General features: G+C 43.1%; 3 protein-coding genes across 9 annotated transcripts; 2 read left to right on the forward strand and 1 right to left on the reverse strand.

Moving 5' to 3' along the window:
* The first annotated feature begins 41 nt into the window (after window positions 1-41).
* gps2 (G protein pathway suppressor 2) lies at window positions 42-3,763 on the forward strand. Of its 6 annotated transcripts, none has more exons than XM_029455433.1 (11): window positions 42-148; window positions 626-743; window positions 913-1,022; window positions 1,163-1,278; window positions 1,400-1,479; window positions 1,577-1,656; window positions 1,863-2,034; window positions 2,208-2,291; window positions 2,444-2,520; window positions 2,725-2,832; window positions 2,948-3,763. In XM_029455433.1, exons 1-11 carry the CDS (start codon window positions 50-52, stop codon window positions 3,038-3,040), a joined length of 1,137 nt encoding a protein of 378 aa, XP_029311293.1. In that variant the 5' UTR covers window positions 42-49; the 3' UTR covers window positions 3,041-3,763. The 6 variants fall into 6 exon arrangements, with proteins under 6 accessions (XP_029311293.1, XP_029311294.1, XP_029311296.1 ...); XM_029455434.1 differs by having other exon boundaries at window positions 1,163-1,275; XM_029455436.1 differs by having other exon boundaries at window positions 1,163-1,275; window positions 2,737-2,832.
* A 979-nt stretch (window positions 3,764-4,742) lies between these two features.
* On the reverse strand, window positions 4,743-7,633 carry LOC115023700 (eukaryotic translation initiation factor 5A-1). The gene is made up of 5 exons (XM_029454906.1): window positions 7,295-7,633; window positions 6,547-6,719; window positions 6,257-6,361; window positions 5,506-5,637; window positions 4,743-5,425 (listed from the first exon to the last, which is right to left on the reverse strand). Exons 2-5 carry the CDS (start codon window positions 6,712-6,714, stop codon window positions 5,363-5,365), a joined length of 468 nt encoding a protein of 155 aa, XP_029310766.1. The 5' UTR covers window positions 6,715-6,719; window positions 7,295-7,633; the 3' UTR covers window positions 4,743-5,362.
* A 1,361-nt stretch (window positions 7,634-8,994) lies between these two features.
* LOC115023592 (Y-box-binding protein 2-A-like) lies at window positions 8,995-13,774 on the forward strand. 2 transcript variants are annotated; one of them, XM_029454684.1, is made up of 10 exons: window positions 8,995-9,150; window positions 10,195-10,258; window positions 10,376-10,409; window positions 10,491-10,580; window positions 10,684-10,926; window positions 11,155-11,243; window positions 11,367-11,568; window positions 12,006-12,137; window positions 12,246-12,417; window positions 13,140-13,774. In XM_029454684.1, the coding sequence occupies exons 1-9, from the start codon at window positions 9,072-9,074 to the stop codon at window positions 12,408-12,410; spliced, it is 1,098 nt and encodes a 365-aa protein (XP_029310544.1). In that variant the 5' UTR covers window positions 8,995-9,071; the 3' UTR covers window positions 12,411-12,417; window positions 13,140-13,774. The 2 variants fall into 2 exon arrangements, with proteins under 2 accessions (XP_029310544.1, XP_029310543.1); XM_029454683.1 differs by having other exon boundaries at window positions 8,996-9,150; window positions 12,243-12,417.

Genomic DNA, 13,774 nt, shown 5'->3' on the forward strand with positions numbered 1-13,774 from the left:
TGACTTATTGACGCTCTGAAGAAATACTGGGGAAACTACTATTCCCAAAATGCATTTCGGTGGGTTAAAGAAATCGGAGGTCGTGCTTGGCACCGGAAGCGCAACATTATCACCCAGGCTGAAAACCTCTCCGTCTGTTTATATTTTGGTAAATTTGTCTTGTTCAACTGCTTCAGACACAGTTAACTCGTCTACATTTTACGACAAGACGGTTTGGTTATTACTAAACGACCCTCAACGTAACAAAAGTAAGAGTTTTTGTACTTTATCAATCCGCCACCATTGAGCCACTAGTGCTTTGCAGCTAGCTAACTTCAGTTAACGTTTGCTCTCGGGCATGTTGAAAAATAAAACAACATGCCGCTTAGTGGGGGGGAAGATGCTCCACACATCTTCGACTTAATCTATACCACTCCCGTGGATGCATTTTAATTAAATATGCTGTCGGTTAGCAGCCAAAGCTAACGCTGCTAATTTAGCTGTTAGCCGAATAGCAGCTAGGCCTTTAACCTGTGATATTTCTACTGGTTGCACTTCACTTGAGATGTAGCACAGCCCGTAGACACATTTGCATGCACCCCGGGTATTTCTTGTTATATTTAACTGATCATTGTATCTACATTAGCTGGCCCCTCCACTGTCTGTCACTATGCCTGCACTGCTGGAGAGACCCAAGTTGTCCAACGCAATGGCCAGAGCCCTCCACAAACACATCATGAGGGAGAGGGAGCGCAAGAGACAAGGTATGTGTGTGTGTGTGTGTGTGTGTGTTGTAAAACTAGCCTAGCCGAGCGAGAACTGTCACAACTGAAGATATAGAAGTGCACAAGCGTTTTACTATGAAATACTATGATTGTTCTAGACTGTGTGATAAGTTTTATTGAACACTGAACAACATGTATGATCTTTCAGAGGAGGAAGAGGTGGACAAAATGATGGAGCAGAAGATGAAAGAGGAGGAAGAGAGGAAGAGGACAAAAGAAATAGAGGAGAGGATGTCTTTGGAGGAAACCAAAGAACAGGTTGGAATAATAAAAAAACATTTTCAACTGCAATTTGTGCTTCCAACTCCATATGGCTTTGCCGTCTTACCTCGAGTTGGGACAATAATATTCAACATGGCAATTTGTTTTCTTATACCCAACCCCAAACTAAACCTCAGGTAATGAAGATGGGGGAAAAACTTCAGGGACTCCAAGAAGAGAAACACCAGCTCTTTTTACAGCTTAAGAAAGTACTTCATGAAGAGGAAAAGAGGCGCAGAAAGGAGCAGAGGTAGTAAGGATGACGCAGCTTTTTCAGTACTTTCAGTACATAACGGTATGACAGAATTTTGATATTTAACCAAGTATTTTGCTGAAGTATGTTTGGTATTCATTTGCATTTTTGTCATTTCTAGTGATATCACAACATTGACGTCAGCCAGCTACCAACCCAGCCTGCCAATGCACGCAGGGCAGCACCTTCTCAGCATTCAAGGTAAGGCCGTTTAAGTATTTACATGCCTGACCTTACCTGGGAAAGGTAAGGTCTTTTTTCACATAAGTAAAACTGTCCTTCTCTTTGCCTCTCTCAGGCAGTCCAGTCAGCCACAGTCGACCTGGTGCACTTCTTGGAGAACGTAGTAAACAACTCTTCCCAGCTGCTGTGATTCCAGTGAGTAAAGAACTGACATCTTTTCATTGTATCCAAAAATATATCGCCACAGATACTTCTGCATAAGTTTGATTATGGATGTAATTGTGTTTAGCATTTCCTCTTACGATTCTAGTCTTACACCTTTTTTTATTCCGTGTGATTTAAGGAGATGCACATTTAAACACCAGTTACACAGTTTAACACCCCTCTTCCTCCTCTTTTAGGCTCGTCACTATCAGACGCCTGGATTCAGCTCGGGCTCAGCCGAGCACGGACAGTTCAGCGGGGGCCAAGGGGTCCATGAGACCTATGGGGTGGCTCAGGCCCAGCATCCCTCCACCTACGCTCCTGGACCATCCGTACCTGTCAGCTTCGCGAGCAGCTCTCAGATCAGAGGTAAAGGAAATGTGTACATTGATTTAATTTCTGTAGTATAGTACATACAGTCTGGGGGGGGAAACCAAGGTGTCTAGTCTTTTATTCAGGCTTACATCGTCCTTCGTGCTTGATGTGGGGACAGTGAGCTGTAGTGATTGTTATGAGACAAAGTTGCTTTTGTTCTCCCGCAGGTGCGTCTGCGTTTCAAGCCATGCAGTACCTCCCCCACCAGCAGACTGGCTACCCCGTCCACAGCCACTTCACCTCCCAGCCTGGTCAGTTCCTCCGTCGCCTTCGTCCGTGTGTTCCCGCTGCTGTTTCATAGCGAGAGACTACTTATGGCCATTAATAACAGTATTTTAAAATAACCTGAATGTGGGCTCTGTATTTGATCTAAAATAAATAGCTAAATCTGTATCTCATGCAGGATACATTCCTGGTGCAGGAATACCTCTCCAGAAGCAGCTGGAACATGCCAACCAACAGTCCGGCTTTACTGATGCAGTAAGAAATGACATATCAAATTGAGTCATCCATATGATAATATTATGTCTATTTGTAAGTATCGGGTATAAGATGAAAATAATAAAAGCTTTGGCCCAAACCCGGTGGAAGCAGCTAGCATAGGCTTCAGTATTTACCTACTCTGTACTTCATGTCGTCACTTCCTCATCTGATCACACTTCTTCTTTTTGTTCCGTCTCGTTGATGTTCTCACAGGGTGCTTTGAGGCCTATGCATCCACCAGCCATGCATCCTTCTGCTCCAGGACTGCTGCCCACACCATCGATGGCGGTCCAGATTCCCACTGCAAAGGTGAACCCTTAAAACACACACACACACACACACTTTTAGGTTGACTTCTTACTGCATGAGTCACTGTGTCAAATGCAAACCGGTTTATTATGTTGTTCCATATTTTAACTACCAGGCCACGTTCCAGACCTCTCCCCAGAGTGCTCCTCGTCACGGCTTCCTCCCCCACAGCCAGAGCGGGCAGAGGTTCTACCACCATGGGAAGTAGCTCAAAGCCACCTTCACCTTCATCGTCACTGAGACTTCACAGCTTCGCTCGAGACTCTGGAGAACCTTTTGGACGAGTAATTGATCGCCTTCCTCAAAGACAGTCATTTGGCTGGATCGTGCCATGTGACTTGTGTTTTTATTTCCTGTACAGTGTCTTTTTATTTTATTTGTGAACGCGTGATCAGCAGTCCTCGTGCGTATGTGCTTCTGTAAACATCCAACATTGATTTTTATTTTATTTCTTGCATAATTATAACTTCAAATTATATTAATTTGTAAAATTGATTATTATTTTACCGACACTGTAAAGTTATTCTGGAGGTGCTTATACGCATTAAAATGTTAATATCTTGTAAAAAAAAAAGACTGAACCAGAGCTTATTCTTTGTATACTAATGTTCATGATTACAACACTCAGTGACTTTGCCTTTGATTAGGGGAAATGTTCAGTAATTTAGATCATGTGGATTAAATCAACATGTTCCCACTAAAGTCACGCTGATGAGCACGACTGTGACTGAAACACATCGACCAAACTGACAGACTGTTTCACTGTGTTGCTGACTCCTGGTTGATCACATTAGACCACTTGGGGTTGGTTACCACAAAGGTTTTCCAGTGTTCTGCGTTGTCCTCTTCGACAGAATATATGAGGTCCGAGTCTCCTGCTGTTTTAACGCTTTTATGTTGCCTAATAAAAACGATAAGCAAACGCAACGTCCAACAGTTTCATCGTCTTTCTTTTTTTTGGCAATGGAGACATTCTGCCCAGTTTGGCTTTGCTCTATACTCGATGCTTGATACTAAATTGCCTTCTGAATCATCGCTCAGGGTTCTGCAGTATTCAAATTATAGCGGTCGATTTCTCCAAATGGCTCGGTGTGGAGGGCCTTTTTAACGGAGGACAATTTGTTCTTGATGCCGGGTTCTGTTTCCTTTTGACTCTTCAAATCCTTGAGACAAGAAGCTTAACCTCGGTGTGCCGTGTTGTTCAATATACAAGTTTGAAGTGATGAAATAAACAGCAGGAGGGGCTTGTTCAGATCTCCAAAAGAAAAGTGCCATACAAAAAAGATGGCACACACACACACACACACACACTGAATAAGCCTCAACAGAACAATGCAGACCCAGAGTGGAAGCCCTTAAAACGGAAACGTATAAAAACAACAGTTGTGACTCCATCACCACCTTTCTTTTCCCTTTGTCTATATATATATATATATATATATATATATATATATATATATATATATATATATATATATTTATATATATTTATATATATTTATACACCTACTCAATCATGAGCGAGAGACCTTCCTCTACACCTCTGACCTTTTTAATCCAGACTCGGGTGTGGTCATGTACATAGAGAATTTACTGTTAGACATTTCCAGTTATTTAAGTCTTTTAGTAATGCAGTGCATCTCGTTAGCCCCTGAAGCAGAATTACAATAGGGGAGGAATGAGAAGAAAGAAAAGTCAGAGAAGGAAAGGGTTTAAGAAGAAAGAAGCACAGTGTTTTAACGAGCCTCTGCGGAGGAAACATTGCGCAACCAACAGTTTTAAACATGTTTTGTGGACACTTTATTCTACAGCCCACAGTTTGCAAGTGAGAAGTGCATAAGAACAGTTCGACCCAACAAGTACGACAAAGCTACGAGCTGTACAACCCACAGAAAGAAAGACAACGTTGCTCGAAAATTAAATATGAACCACCGTTCACCTTTCATTTATATTGGATGGAAATGATACACATGCTCGTAATGGTGTTCACATGAGACAAACAATACATTAAGGGGGAGGCAAGGCCACGGTGGCACACTGTTCAGTAACCATCACTTCACACAGGCTTCACATTTTGAATCATCAAATGAGCTACCTTTCGTCAGTTATAAATCTTTACACTTCAGCTGACGACTAATAGGTCCGGTTTAAACAAATATATACACAGGGAAAGTAATTCTACAAATAACATGGATATTTCCAGTATGGTGGATATGCATAATTGTAAATAACATTTTAAAGTGACGTCTTTTTTACCTTTCAAACCTCAGACTTGTTGACTGGAGTTGCCTTCCCCTCCGATGATGATGATGATGATGATGAAGAACAAACTGTACATGTATGACATCACACACACACACTTGCACCGGCATGGCACATGCTGGTGGCTTGTGGTGTAACACCCACACACACACACACACACACACACACACACTCCTCTTCAGGCAGGCTGGGTCAGGCGGTAGTTGAGGGGGTGAGAGGGCAGCTGCATGTCGATACAGCTGTTAGCTCTGTATTTACCTGCAGTAGCTTATTTACCCAAGGCTTTGATACCAATTGCAGTTTCTTCATTCATTGCATTTAGAACAGTGATCTGAAAGAGCAACACAGTTTAGGAATGTCTATTTTGTTGAGTATATACACTTTGTTTGTTTTTTAAGTGACAGCACTGACCAGGATCTCCTCTCCGGCTTCGTGCTTGCTCTCTATCTCTTTGCCCAGGTCTCCCTCTGGAATCCTCAGGTCCTCTCTCACCTCCCCGCTGTCCTGGAGCAGGGACAGGTAGCCCTCTTGGATCCCAATAAGCTGGGAGAGGGGACAAGTAGGAAACAACAGAAAAGAGTAAGCGGACACAGCGTTGTGATTACATGCAGGCGTTATCTTTTTCCTCATTCTGTTGCTAAACTAACCACTGAACTAACTTTCCCGCGTCTAAGTATGCATGTGTCACTATCAGTTTAACGGTCATCAGTGTCATTAAGAACCGCTTCCACTGTTCCAACTGCTAACTAGTCCCTGACCTTGTCGGCCTCGGTGCTGGGCAGGTAGCACACAGTGCATTTATCAGAGCTTTTTATGCTGAAAGTAGCAGCACAAGGATCTGAAAGACACAAAGAAGCTCCACAGTAATGAGGAGAAGTGTTGGCTGATAGTTCTCCGTGGGTTTGTCACAACGAGCGAGACATTCGCAGTTGACTAATAATCATGGGGCTTTTTTCCAAATCATCCTCCTACTGTTAATTGTCCTGCAGAAGCCATGCAGAATTATCTCTGAAAAGCTTTTGCTTATTAAATACCAAAGCATATTTGTGAGTATTGCTCTGATATCTGAGACGTGACATTACAAAAATCACTCAACAGACTTTTTTTTAAACAATATACTAGATAAGAAGCGACTGTGTCTTCATTCCTCCAGCTGTCTCACCTGGTAATCCATTCTCTTGATGTTGGGGACGTCCATGTTGTGGGTGGAGGGACAGATATCTTCATACTTCTTACCAGAGAAGATGTCGATACCAACCAGGTGGACCTGCTCGAGCACAAAACACACGGGAAAGGATCAACAATCGGCTTATAAATGAAGTGTAACCCGAAAAACATAAGCTATATTTGATCAATCAGTATGTGTAGAGAGAGTTCTTCAGTGACCTCCTGTGCTTAATAAAAGGGTAAATAAGTAATTTTATGTGAGTCATGCAATAAAGCCCTGCTGACCTTAGCGTGGCCGTGCTTGCCCGTCTTGGAGGTGGACATCTCGACGATCTTGCAGGGTCGGCCTTTCAGCACAACAAAGCCATTTTTACGCAGGGCAGAGCACTGCATGGGGTAGGTGGCGGATGCTCCGGCATCACCTGTCTGGAAGTCCAGCTCCGCATCTGCCATGCCTGCTGTGGAGGCCAACACACAGGAAGCAGATGTTAATATACCTTCATGACTGATGACAGCAGGTAAACTTACCATTAGATATAGAAGATGTAGTGATTTCATATTGTGACATGAGATGTTGACAGGGAAGACAATTCAGTGATGCAATTGCTTTAAAAAGTGCTTTAAACTAGAGCGAAATGTAGCTGTAAGTCACTTATCTGGGCAGTGTGTGTGTGTGTGTGTGTGTGTGTGTCGGCAGTGCTGAAAAGAAAAGAAGAGGCTGACTGTGGCCTCGCGCGTACAGAGCGTGCCACGGCCCGCCGTCGGTAACGTTGTAACAGTGAGTGTCCCCACATCAATGCGCACTGACTGCACTCAGGCCGAGGCCCTTCGGATGAAGACCTGCGACTTCTCCACGCAAAAGGACAACTTGAGGCACGTCAGTCTGTCGCGCTATTATTGTAGACCTCCCTATTAACGACTGTGGATATTTCAAAGGGAATATGTCAGCTTCAGACAGACATGTGAATAGGATATCTCGTCTGCTCAGGCGCAAACACGCACAGTCTATTGGATGTTTTGATGTGGAACTTACCCGTAGTGATTATATCTCTCCTCTCTTGTGTTATTAATCAGCCTTTCTCCCCTTTAATTCCTCCTCCTCCTCCTCTTTGCTTCCTCGTCTGTCTCCTCCTCGGTGGCTCGTTTGCGATGTCGCTCCCTTTTTCTTTAGCTACCTACTTTATTCCTCTTTCATCCCTGTCGTTCCCTCTCTCATCTCTTCTCTCCCTGCTTTGAAATCCAGCGTGCAGTGAACCTCATGAAGAGGTACACGACGGGTCGAGAAGACGCGCAGCCCTGGAGCCCGCTATGTCTGTACCGTCTGGAGACTGCTCTCCACCTTCTCTGTCGCTCCCTCATCCAGCAGCTCACCACTGTGTCAGAACATCAAAATAATCCAAACACACGACTTCCCGTTGCAACTGTCAGAATAAAATCCCCTCATTAGTGAAATACGTTGTCACAATGTTATTGTAGAGTCATAATAGCAATCCCAAATTTGTATTATTGCCAGAAAGTCTTTGATTGTTCCTACTTCTCATACGCTTTGATATGCTTATATTGTATTTGGTTTGTGTTGTATACATGCTATATATTAATGTGTTCTTCAACCTAATAGATGTGTTTAGTTGAACTCAAACAGGGAACTAGAAAACTGCCTTGAGAATGCTTTAAATGTACTGCTTTACAGTAAGTACATGCAGTGCTTGTGCACTTCTGCTTTAGGCATCTAATCCTTTTACAAGAAACATTAAGAGCTGTTTATGTATATGTATGCAAGAATTATGTTTGTGAATTTAGTCAGTAGTTCAGGAGCTAATGCCATTTTAATTTGGGTTTGGCATTTGTGTTCAAAAGAAGAGGTGGATTGGAAAACGTGAGAGAACTGATGGATAAAATCAGGATTTTAAATATCTTTTAAATTATTTATTTAATTTATAATCATGCCAATAACCTAAATGTGAAAAATATTGCCATAACAAAGTGACATAATTACACACTCTTACATTGAAGGTGCAGATGAAAATGTTCCGGTCTTCTCTTGGCTAGCTTGATGCTGCTCTCATCCAAATGCCCAAAATACAAACCTCGGTCATTTGCATGCGTAGCTTTTTAGTCTAGTCTTATTTCCCTCACATGGAGCATATTTTATATTAGTCCCCCCCCCCCCCCCCCCCCCAAAATAAATAAATAAATAAAAGTGACAAGCTGATTATCGTTGCCATATGTCTGAGACTTTAGTGCCTTTACTTGAATATTAAAGTAAATATTTCTCATCCAGATGCAGTGTACTGCACGCACAAGACATATATATGTATATAGGGCTTTCCTTTCACTACACAAAAGATTATTAAACAGTTCATATAGGAGAACCACACCCAGAACGGCCCTCAAACGTTATTTAGGTGAGACCTATCCAACATGGATGTTTAGGATGAACTATTCCTTCAGTGCAGAACAGCAGAGACCCATAACTGGACTGCGACAAGGGAATCAGGTCTCTAATTACTCAGCAATGTATCATAGTAGTGTTACAATAAACAGATTATTTTGTAATTAACAGGTACGTTTTTGTTCTTCTCACTAATAATAGGTCAGCCCATCATATAGGCTACTGTATAATAATAGCAATTTGGAATAATTACACGACTTTGAGGAAGACTACATCCAGAAGGAGGCAGTAATGCAACGTCAGGGATGCCAACTGTCGGGAAACTTCCAAGAAGAAGAAGAAGAAGAAGAAGAAAAGTTTCGGGAAGAGGCGGAGGGAGGGGATTCCGGAGTGATAGTAAAGTAATCCGACAGCGAGCATGATCGACACCGAGCCGCAGAGCGCTCCAACGTCGGCACCTGTGGAAGAGCAGCCACAGCCTGAGAGGAAAGTCATAGGTGGGTGTCGTGAATCGTTATGGCAGACTATATTCCTGTGTGTGTGTGTGTGTGTGTGTGTGTGTGTGTGTTACGTTGTTCAGGCATCTTTAAAACTACCAACTTTAGTTTGAAGTCATGTGTGTTTTATAGATATGGAGTGAAATAAACAGATTTCTTGTTGCAGCATATTTTGCTTTGTTGTCCCACTAATTTAGAAATAAACCTTTTCGTGTGTGAACTTTTTAAAATTTATTTTACATTTCTTTATAATGTTCTCTGGCAACTATATCAAGGTACGACTTGAGCTAAATTAGTTAAATAACGGCCAATCATTTTGAGTTGCGTTTTTTTGGAGCAACACGTGTCCTTGAGTTTTATACATGTTTTGTGGGAAGTAATTATTTATAGCAATGAAATCGGCCCTCACCTGCGAACTAAAGTTCAGTTTAATTCAAGCGCTTTTACTGGAAGACTATTTGTATAAGTTCATTCATAGTTAACCCAAAAATAGGTCACTAGAACATTTCTGCACATTTATTATTTAAGCGGCTTCCGTTTTGTTTTCTGCACTAGGAAGGAAAACGAAATGAAGCCGTATTATTTGTGTTTGAAGTGACTTAACAGTGAATACATGACCTAAATTTCCTCTATCAGCTGTCGCGCGCAACGACCCGGACATGCGCGCGCGCCCGCTCACAGGTGCAATCATTTAGCTAAGAAGCTAACGTCCTAATTAAATGCGTTTTTAATGTGATTTTTCAAGTGGAACATCTCACCATCAGTTCTGGTGACGTTGATTGCCTTAGACTTTAATGACTTGGAAGAGAAACGCGTTGCCTTGTTTAGCAGGCCACCGCGTGACCTAGTGCAGACCTGGTTTCAAAGTCTTACTGTTAATGATTGACACTCATAGCTCCCTTTTTTTCTTGTTGTAAGCAAGGCAGCCATTGCTGCAAGATAACAGCAGGCCTATAATATGCGTTTGGAATGGTTGTATAACTATGTATTTAATGTGAAATGTCAATGCAATACACTTTTAAACATGTGCAACTTGTTTTATAGCCACCTTGGTCCAAGGCACAGTGAAGTGGTTCAATGTGCGTAATGGATATGGCTTCATAAACAGGTACTGTGTTTCCTCTACATACATTCTCAACATAACTTTTATTTATGCATTACCTGCATAAATGGAATTTTAGTGCATCTTTCAAGCCATGTTCGCTAATCAGGATCTATTTTTCAGGAATGATACCAAAGAAGATGTGTTCGTTCATCAGGTAAGGAAATGGGCATTTTCTTGACTTAATGTTTATTTTATGGGTCGATGTGGAACTTTGATGTTAAATTTGTCTCCTCAGACCGCGATCAAGAAGAACAATCCTAAGAAATTCCTCCGCAGTGTTGGAGACGGGGAGATAGTAGAGTTTGACGTGATTGAAGCCACTAAGGTGATCATCTGGGAATTCATTTGGCAGTATGGCATTATCATAATAGTTTTACTGTCTGCTGAGTTAATATTTCCCATTCCTGCCCGTTTTTGGTGTCCCGCAGGGCTCAGAAGCAGCCAATGTAACCGGTCCAGGTGGACTTCCAGTCAGAGGTAGCCGCTATGCACCCAACAAACGGCGCTTCCGTCGACGGTTCTTCCCCCGCAGCCCAAACCCTGAAGACGAGAGCAAACCAGTTGATGGCCAATCCTCTGCTGTTGAGGGCGAGGGATCAGGAGAGAATGATGGAGGGAGACCTCAGCAGCGCCGGCGGAGGCCCCGCAGACCACGGCAGGAGGCACAAGATGTAAGCAGAAGTTAAATGGGGGTCAAGCAGCCTTTGTATTAAAGAATGTAACTCTGACATGGTAATTGACATTTTTAATATTGGGGGGGAACCTTTATGAATTAGAAGCTTGGAAAAGCTTTTTTAAATAATGTAAGACGCTCTTGAAAGTAATAGGATGAAGTTTAAATTGGTTTGGAACTTTTCTGCGTCAGGCTAGTCTGATGTTTTGGCTTCTTGATCTGTCAGGGTGAGACCGGAGAGCAAAAGAACGGCGTGGCAGAGGGAGACGAAACACAGCGACCACCACAGCGCAGATTCTGGCGCCCATACCGCAGGTGACCTGACACGTGTGTGTGTGTGTGTGTGTGTGTGTGTGTGTGTGTGTGTGTGTGTGCGCTTCTGAACTCCAGATCTGCAAAGCTGATTGATTTTTATTTATTTTGTGTGCTCTTTCACAGACCGTTCCGTCCTCGCCCACCTGCTGATCAGGCTCCAGACGGCCAGCAGGCTGCTCCAGAAGAGAGCCAGGAGCAAGGAGAAGTGAAGCAGACGGAGGCCTCTGAGGGCCCCCAGACCAACGGAGAAGCAGCCGAGGACCCGAAACAACGGCGCCAGACGAGACGCCGCAGGCAAAGGAACTCTGAGTCCTCTACATCAAAAGTGAGTGTCAAAATTGTTTATGGTCGGTAAACTGCATCAGATGAGCTTCTGGGGCCATTTCACAAATACAGCTGAAGACTCCTCGTGCAGCGTCTCGATATGGAACTAATGACAATTTGCTTTTGATATTTCTTTGGAGATTACATAAAAGTGTGTTCTCCAACTCAAGTCAAACAAAGCTGCCCTGAAACCAGATGTGATGTCATCTGCAAGAGCAGAGTAGCTGACTCTCGTTTTACAAATTGGGCTCATAGGGCACCACGAAAATCAATGATACACTTGTTTTTATACGTGAAGCTTCGATGGTGTGCATGTGGTCTAAGATGCATACCATGATCTTCAGCGTCACTGGTTCAATTCTATTTTAGATCATCATTTTCCTGACAGTGTGTGTGTGTGTGCTTAATTAACACTTTTTTTACTTTCACACATTGCAGAATGATACAGAGAAGTCTGCATCAGAGCCAGGTACCCCCCCTCAGACCTCTAAACCAGCTGACCTTAAAGCCACATCAAAATCATCAAAGTCCTCCCCCAAAACCTCTCCTAAAATGCCAAAATCATCTGAGGTAAGGTGCTTGAACTGCCTTTTTATTTGAACTCATTCCCTTATCTGTGTGATCACCAGTGTTTATTGTGTCAACACATATCTAAACTTTCTCCTTCCCCCACAGCAGGCAGCTGCCGCAACAGTCCCGGCACCAGCACCACAGTCCCGGCACCAGCACCAACAGTCCCGGCACCAGCACCAACAGTCCCGGCACCAGCACCAACAGTCCCGGCACCAGCACCAACAGTCCCGGCACCAACAGAATGATGCTAGTGAGAGGACAGTCTTATGACCCCTTGGTAAGAGGTGGGTCAGGCAGGGTGGGAGACATGAGGGTGCAGGATTGCACTTATTGTGCTACAGGTGGTGCGAGGTACTTATGCACAGTCAGTGTTTTTACCTACAGTAGATGGCAATCGGTACGCCCCCAGTTTGGAGAAACGGACGAGAATAACGGCACAGGAGTAAAGCAATGTACTGCTGGGGACAGGGACCAGCTGCAAAACACATTTTAGCCACCAAAACATCAGTAAGTGAATGCTATATTTAGAATATTTTCAGCGCTTTACCTTTTCAGACGAGGATCTGAAGCGATTCTCTATACTCTCTTCAAAGCCACTAGACTCCATTGACAAAAACGGTCATTTTACCTCGCAGAACACAGGAGTTGCTGAGCTACCACTGCTTTGATCGGTTAGTTTGTTTGTGTTGTGTTTTTTTTTTATGAACAAACGCACACAGCAGTACATTGTTTTGCTCACGTGCCAGTATACCTGACTGTTTCTCCAAACTAGGGGCTGCCAACCACCATCTACTGCAGGTAATGCACCTCATGCAACCCCATTTCAAAACATCCAAACTATCCCTCAATAGGCTGCTTATGTTATGTTTGGACTGAGACTCTAGTTTAGTGAGAGCTTGAACTCTGGAGTTCAGGTTTTGTGTTTTATGTCCTAGACAAGTCATGTTTTTGTCCCTCTGGGTTTTTATTCTCGTTTGTTTTTGTCTTTTGTTTCTGTAGGTCCTAGGGTTGGAGGACTGAACCTATTTCAGAACGCATGCGCTGCTCGCCCCTCCCTGCACTCTCCCTAACCTCCAACCCACTCAGTTTCGCTGTCATCCCTCAGACCCCCACCCCTTTCATGTAGTCTTGTGTTGGCCTGTCTACACTGACATTTGAACAGGGATGAGGTAGGGAAATAAAGGATACAAGTGGGTGGTGGGTGCATATTTAGACATTGAAAGTACATCTTTAAAAGACAAATTGGAAATAATAGACGACCTGCTTGGTGGCCCAGTTATTCCAACCCCCCTTTAAAAAAACTTTTCTTTAATTGCCTAGATGGGACGCGTCATGTAATTTATACAGGAACCAGCCTTGATTTTTATTTAACTTTTCTTATTAAATTTGGTTGAAGAGGGGAAAAACCAAGCACGTGTGAGGTTGGTGGTGCATTATGGGAGGCAGTTTAGTTCTCTTCTCAGATTACCACCTCAAGCGATTCTTAAAACGTACTACTCCCGTCATCTCCTCAGGTGAGGATGGATTGATGAAAATAAACTTTTTTGTTTTACTATTTATGTGTGCTTTTCTTTGGAGGGGATTATGTGCAATGTCGATAGTTAAATCTCTTAATAAATCATGTTTGCAAATCT

The sequence above is a fragment of the Cottoperca gobio genome, chromosome 18, assembly GCF_900634415.1.
Source record: "Cottoperca gobio chromosome 18, fCotGob3.1, whole genome shotgun sequence".
NCBI classification, from domain to species: Eukaryota; Metazoa; Chordata; class Actinopteri; order Perciformes; family Bovichtidae; genus Cottoperca; species Cottoperca gobio.

Excerpts from the sequence above, each read along its gene's own strand:
- LOC115023700 (XM_029454906.1), bottom strand. The coding sequence starts at position 6,714 with ATGGCAGATGCGGAGCTGGACTTCCAGACAGGTGATGCCGGAGCATCC. Across the intron at positions 5,638-6,256 it reads TCAAGAGAATGGATTACCAG|CTTATTGGGATCCAAGAGGG; the intron begins GTGAGACAGCTG and ends CCCCTCTCCCAG. Across the intron at positions 5,426-5,505 it reads AAGCCGGAGAGGAGATCCTG|ATCACTGTTCTAAATGCAAT; the intron begins GTCAGTGCTGTC and ends TTGCTCTTTCAG.
- LOC115023592 (XM_029454683.1), top strand. The coding sequence starts at position 9,072 with ATGATCGACACCGAGCCGCAGAGCGCTCCAACGTCGGCACCTGTGGAA. Across the intron at positions 9,151-10,194 it reads GCCTGAGAGGAAAGTCATAG|CCACCTTGGTCCAAGGCACA; the intron begins GTGGGTGTCGTG and ends CTTGTTTTATAG. Across the intron at positions 10,259-10,375 it reads GGATATGGCTTCATAAACAG|GAATGATACCAAAGAAGATG; the intron begins GTACTGTGTTTC and ends TCTATTTTTCAG.
- gps2 (XM_029455433.1), top strand. The coding sequence starts at position 50 with ATGCATTTCGGTGGGTTAAAGAAATCGGAGGTCGTGCTTGGCACCGGA. Across the intron at positions 149-625 it reads CTCCGTCTGTTTATATTTTG|CTGGCCCCTCCACTGTCTGT; the intron begins GTAAATTTGTCT and ends TATCTACATTAG. Across the intron at positions 744-912 it reads GAGGGAGCGCAAGAGACAAG|AGGAGGAAGAGGTGGACAAA; the intron begins GTATGTGTGTGT and ends ATGATCTTTCAG.